The sequence below is a fragment of the Rhodamnia argentea genome, chromosome 6 (genome assembly GCF_020921035.1).
Source record: "Rhodamnia argentea isolate NSW1041297 chromosome 6, ASM2092103v1, whole genome shotgun sequence".
NCBI classification, from domain to species: domain Eukaryota; kingdom Viridiplantae; phylum Streptophyta; class Magnoliopsida; order Myrtales; family Myrtaceae; genus Rhodamnia; species Rhodamnia argentea.
Genome location: NC_063155.1, coordinates 29764147 through 29771132, shown reverse-complemented (window position 1 = coordinate 29771132; position 6986 = coordinate 29764147). Strand labels below are relative to the sequence as shown.

General features: G+C 38.4%; 1 protein-coding gene across 1 annotated transcript; it reads right to left on the bottom strand.

Annotated features, from left to right (window-relative positions):
- Nucleotides 1–3981: 3981 nt before the first annotated feature.
- Nucleotides 3982–4581, bottom strand: LOC115733066 (kiwellin-like). The gene has a single exon (XM_048281272.1). It carries the CDS (start codon nucleotides 4579–4581, stop codon nucleotides 3982–3984), a length of 600 nt encoding a protein of 199 aa, XP_048137229.1.
- Nucleotides 4582–6986: the final 2405 nt, after the last annotated feature.

Below are 6986 nucleotides of genomic sequence, written 5' to 3'. Positions count from 1 at the left end.
TGGACCAACATGCTCGTGCCTCGGTCATCGTGTGAGTCACCATCTTCACTTTAAGGCCTATTTCACAATTACCTGAAATTTTCAATGAGAATTTAGTGCAAAGAGTTATTCAAATTTGACTTGATTTAGTCAAAACCGTATTTCTCAATTACATGTGACGTGTCCTAAACTCATGCCCTCACGGAAGCAAGAAAAAAGCTTTGCGTGTGTTGCACATGTTATCTACCGTTTACTTGGTTTGAATTCACCACTTTAAACATGGTATGAATTTTTCCTACATGATGATATTTGATTTTGTGAAAAAGGGATTTCTCGTTGGAGACCAGAAGCTTTGATGAGGTCATTGTCATCATAATCATGGGAACATTATGAAAAAAGTCTAAATTTTTTGTACTTGTGTCCATTCAATCTTAAATCTTTTAATTTGATCAATTTCTTTTTTGTCAAATTAACATTCAATTCATTTCTTCAAAAGTACAAGAGAGCAACAACGCACTCCAATTACAAATCAAGATAAAACTCAAACAACTCTAAATCAAAACAAGCTCTATATATCAAGATGAAACAAGATTAGGGGTCACACGGTGAAAGAGTGAATTTATGACTTCTTTCAATCAAAATCGGCGTCAGATCAATAATCTGTCTTCGATACTGAGCACACACATCGAGGTCTCCAACTATTGCCACAGCTTCACCTTTCGGCAGGGCACGCCTAGGTTCGGCACCCGGTCCATAGTAACAAGGTTAAACAAGCATAAATCTGAGACAAATGAGGGTGACGTGCTCCCGATCTCCTTCGAACCTAGACTTGTACACCAATGAAACTCGAGGAAAGCGAGATCCCGACATCACATAGGCAAAAATCCCCAAATCTGAACAAGGTCGAGGTAAAAACTTCTCCGAAATGTGAGAGAGAATCTTCTAGAGTTAAACTAGATCAAAGAGAGAAAACTCCTCAAAATGGGAGAAAAGCGAGAAAAAGAAAACATAAAACCAAATCAACCAAAGAAAAATAAAAAGGCAGGGAAGATAAAGATTTAGCTCAAACCCTCTCCTCCCTAGAGATTGAAGAAGACGGATGTGTGAAGATGAGAGGGAGATGAGAGAACCCTAGGGAGGAGAGAAAAAAAAGCAGATTGTACCTAAACCTTTAGACTATTTGTCAAATTAATTCTACTAATCAATTTTGGCCGGAAATCCCTGATATAAACAATATTTTTATTGTTTAAACAATTTCTAATATTTTGTAAGTTTTTTTTCTTCTCTTTTTTATTATTGTCTTTTTTCTTCCTTTCCATTTTTCCCTTCTAAGCCTGGTTAAACCTCACCAATCACATCGGCCTTCACCCTCATCCAGTGACCGGCAATTGTCAGCTAGACTTCATAGAAAAAAAAAGGAAAATAAAGAAAAAGAAAAAATAATTAAATTTTTTTAAAAATATAAAAATTATCTACATCAGCATTGACCATCCTACGTGGCACTACGGTCATTCACGGTGATTTCAGGCCAAAATTTGTCGGAAAGACTAATTTTGCAAATCGTCAAAAGATTTAAGATTGAGTTGTTACATATGCAGTAAGTTTAGAACTTTTCGGCAATTTTCCCTCGTAATCATGCTTTTGATTGTAACTTAAACATGCTTAGAGATCTACTCAACTGCGGCGCATTCATTCTCCACCCACCCAAAATGGATTTCACTTATGTATTCCGTTCAAATTAGTCTAACGACATTAATTTCTTTCATAATCGAAGTAAAATATTTCGGTGTTTAATTCGGTATATTAGTGAAACTCGCATATTGCGCCACACACAAGAAGAAATTTCATCCACATGTCATGTCGCACGGCAATGACACATGAAGAAGAAGCGAGGTGTTTTAAATTTAAATGTAAAAGTCGATTGAAATGCAAAGGATACGAGCAATTCGACAAATTAATCGAGAACCGACTTTAAACTTGGAAAAGAAAATTGTTACATTTAACCTTGAACAAATCAACGGGCCGCAATTGGTCGTGAATTCGTCTCTAACCATTAATAATTCTCGCAAATGGAGAACGCTGGGGCTTTACCGAAATTGAATGTGATAGAAATCTTCATGCTGGAAATTTTAGCCTACCACTTCATAAATGCGTATTCTCCTGGGGATCAACTCACAGCAGAACCGAAAGGATGAATTGTCTTGTGGGAAGGGAAGACGACGAGGATAGGGTTAAATTTCATGACTAGATCCGATGCGCGAAAGAAGAGAATTCGTTGTAGCACTGCTATGTTTCGTCCATGGCAGTATTGTGGCGGGGTGACAAGGGCGTCTGCCTTCACTTCAATCTGGAAATGTTTCAACGTAAATATGATCACATGTAAGACTTTTGCAGCATACATTTATCAACGTGAAATTATCTTTGCACGAATGCTTTAGGGATCATGACATGCACACTTAGGCGTCAATATAAAAAAGTAAAAATTTATTTAAAAAAATGTTAAAAATGTTCACGTCAATGCCGGTTGTGCCGCGGCCACGTAAGATGACCGTGTGTCGCATCAACGATTTTCGGTCAAAATTGGCCTGATGGACTGAATTGGTACTAATACAAAAAGGTTTATGACTAAATTAATCTGATTGAAATATTTAGGACTGATTGGTACCAATGTAATAGGTTTAATATATATATATATATATATATATATATATATATATTTTTTGGGTACTTTTCCCCCTTTCAGGCACAGGACAATGTTCGGCTCCACAGTGCAAGCGATAGCATTTATTGGGTCCGGATTATATTTATCTGAGATGGGCTTCATCGTCATAAAAGGATATTTCAAGTGGACCGAATCCCATAAGGTGCTGTTTTGGTCCCTCCTTCGGCTCATCATCATTTATGTTCTTCACATGGCCCATTACTCGTTCCAAACAGAGGGAAGAACAATAATTCACCATTTTATATGAATATCGACCCCTACAATAAATATTGTGAAAATACATTTGTGAAATCGCATGAGAATACTATTTCCTGAATTATGCATTGATGGAATAGATAATGAAGCAATCATCCGATGAAAAAAGAGCTATAATATCTTGTGACATAGCAGCGCACTTTATCGCCCAATAAAAGTTGGTCTCAAATCCTAAAGAAGTTGGCTTAAATAGATGGAATCAAACGTGAGACAGCCATCTTCGTACCACTCAGATAACGAGGGTCGATATTCACGTGGTCCATGAAGAGGATGTCACGTAGTAGTCCCCTCGCTACATATTTGAATGAGGGCCACGACCCCCGTCGGCGGAGTGAGAGTTGACTATCTCACTTCCCCTAGCCCCCGTGCGTGCTCTCACGTTGCTTTTTCAGCTTGCGGAGTGGGCAATGAGGGCTAACGTGGCTTTGCCTAAGTCTGGCCAAGGACGCCGGCCCTGACTGATGCGTGGGTGGCGGCGACACCACCTTCGCGTCAACTGCAGCTACATGTCCCCTACTTCTCCTCTATTTTGATTTCTCTTATTCATTTTTCTAATTTTTGTTGTTTTTGAATTTTAATGTTTCTGAACTTTTGAAAACAAGTTTTTATACTTTAATTGTTATGTAAGGAGACGTATCATTTTTTAATGGCCACGTTAGCATCTCCTTTTCTATTATTAACGGAAGGATCACCAACTCGAAACAAAGAATACACATTAGAAGGCTGGTTGAATACTTGACAAGGAATCTCCCATTCATCTATCCCAAATATGTAATTTGTCTTTTACAGGACAAGCGTGGTAATACTACTACGCCTTACTATTACTATTATTATTATTTCAGCCTCTGCATATTCTCTTCTCTTACAAGCATTTTCCGAGTTTTCTTTTACAGTTTTATTGCACTTACATCTTATTTTGCACATTTGAACTACATAAACGCAAGGCCTCAAACAGGTACCCTCCACCCTAGGAACGTGTCCATTCTCATTTGGATCGTCCCCGGGGAAGGAAAACACAAAGATTTTTATGCCATGGACCACGTGACATCCTCTTCACCCACTCCTATGTCCAGCCCCAGAGCGTGCCACACCGCGTTTGAACCGTCGACAATGTGATTCCGGCACGGCGGTTCACCATCATGCCCACCAGCGCACCCATTCACAGAGTCGCACTCGTCGACCACCTTGGCCGTCACGCTCCTCCCCGTCTTCCTTGATCTGATCTTGATCCTGTGCCCGCATCGAGACCCGCCGGCATACCACCCGGTCGACATGGCAACAATCAGCTCCGAGTTCCCGTGGAATCTGCCGCCGCACTCCGACGCCCCACTGCCGCCGCCTTCGCTGAAGTCGTTGTTCGTCAAGGTCGCTCGAGTGGAAGACGTTACCGGGGGCGAGCAACGGTATTTAGGGTAGGACCTGCCGTGGCAGTGCAGAGTGCCTGAGGGTCGACATCCTCCATCAGAGGATGACAGAGTACTGGCATAAGTGTGTGCGCCCACGTCGGGATCGTCATGGATTTGACAAGGGCCGTTGCACGAGGAGACGGCATGGGAAGGAGATGAAAAGAGAGTGATGCTGATAACGATAGGAGAAGCTAGAAAGAGTGCCACAAAGTGCTTCATTGTTCGGCCTTCGAAATTGAATGTTCAGGTTGATTTGGTGAGGAGAGAAGAAAACTTGGAGGTGCATATATAGAGTCTCCCACGCTCAGTATCGGCTTAAAGAAAAGTCATCCAAATTTGTCTTTTGTTTGTAAATAAAATAAGCAAATAAACTGTACCATTCATTTGTTTCAAGTGTGGGTTCACCCGTTGTCGAAACGAAAACCGTATTAACCCAACGTTTTCCGAGCCTATGTGTGGTTGTGTACGTACACACTACACATTGTGATAGGACCTATGTCCAGCCATTGCTGAGGATATTCATATTTTGTCGAAGACATTCTGGGAAAAATGCATCATTATGCTTAAATATTATCGAAGAAACTTAAGAAAGTCTTATATACTTTCGTCAAAATCGATGAACTCCAGTTTATGGAAATTTTTTTATGGGATTCATCAAAGCAAAACGGCAAGGGCCCCATCAAAACTCACGAAGAACCTCTGGTCCTCACTTAGCTGTCAGTTGCAATTCCTGGGAATCTCATCTTGGACATTTCTCGGGTAGTTTTCATAAGCAACCGACAAAATGCCCGTTAAAATAGTACTTCGATTGAATTATGTATGTATTCTTGTAAGTGTAGTAGTTTTTAACGCCTTATGGTTTGGGGTATCTCTTTCGAACTAATTGTTACAGCTTCGTTTATTTCACAAAGTAATAAGTGAACCTAAAAATGATCGCTTGGGTCTTTTGCATAAATAAATGAAGAAAAAATATTTTCATCGTCCATGAAAATGTTTAGACGTAAATTATTGTCAACAATAAAAATATCTTTCATTGACTAATTATTTTAGGCGATACAAACAATTAATTTTAGGAAAATATTCTCCAAATAATGCATTTTTCTTTGAACAAACGCAGCCTAAGCGTTAATGTTATGATCATAATCTAGCATGGAAGGCACTTTAGGTTTAAATTTACGACCTTTGATTCTTAACTACGTCAATCGATTCATGTATTGTATTAAATCGCAATAAAACCCCATGCTGCTTACACGGTATAGGCAAATACGACTTTTGGGGTCTACTCATTGTTCATAAGATGCTGCCGGAATTTGTTTCTATTTAGAGCTCCAAAATAATGAATCTGACCAAACAAGGGTTTGAAACAGATAGAAAAAGAAATTCATGAACAAGTACGATAATGTGCCACATGATTTTAAAATTTTTTAGAATTGTTGTCTCATAAAATTCACGAAGTCAGTGAAAACTTCGGTGGTAAAATCGGTTAACTTCATAATTAGCATATGTACCTAGAATTATCAATTAAAATAAGATTGCAGGAAAGAAAAGAAAACATATATGGGGCAAGATCAATCGAAGGGAATTTGTTTTCTTATTTTAGTATTCTTTTTACCCAAAGTAGCAATTAATATCCTCTCAAACTTTATGCAAGATGCTATTCTATGAAGTACCGACACTCTCCGAGGGTCTACGTTTCGTGTCCAACATTCTCTCGAAACTCTCCGACATGGGATCGACCCGTGGTCTGCGTTTCAGACATGCTAACGACACGCGAATCCAGCATTTTGATACGCCCTTTTGACACGCACGGGTCAATTTTAAGCATTTTCAATAAATTAAGGATCAAAATATAATTTTATAAAAAATATAGATATTTAAGTCATATACTCAACTATCCCAAATTTTTTATACTCAGCTACCAAAAAAAAAACTAATCGTGATATAACAGAAGAAGAAGAAGAAGAAGAAGAAGAAGAAGAAGAAGCTCACTACTTATATAATTTATCGGGCCCAATACCCATAAAAACCTTCAACTTTAGCAGTTGTGACAATTAAATTTAAAACTTTTTTTTCATTTCATAAAAAATCTTCAACTTTTACTTTTATCCCAATTTTACCCAAAACTTTTACTTTTGCCGCAATTCTCTTGGGCTTAATACCAAAAAACCCCTCAACTTTAGCATATGTCCCATATTATATTCAAAACTTTTTTTGTCTCATAAAAAAATCTTCAACTTTTACTTTTGTCCCAATTTTACCACCATTAGCCTTTCTCCTACAATCACCATTAGTTAATCTTATGTGTCATTTTCATGTCATTAATGAATTACACCTCAGCAACGCTGGTTTAAAAAAATGTCGAACTTCTCTTCTTTTGTTTGTTTCCCTTACATATTGCTAGGAGATATATAGTCACTCAAGACAGCACGTTTCGTATTCTCTTTGACACTTAACAGCCCAAAGAGTGACTAGACATGGAGATATTTGGACGAACTACCTAAAATCTTGTTGTTCGTGAAACCTACTATTTCTAAATTTCGAAAATTCATTGGTAAGTTCGGTGAGAAAATTCAAGCCACGTAGGATTGACTAATGATGACTATGATCGGAAGGCTGACGGTGGT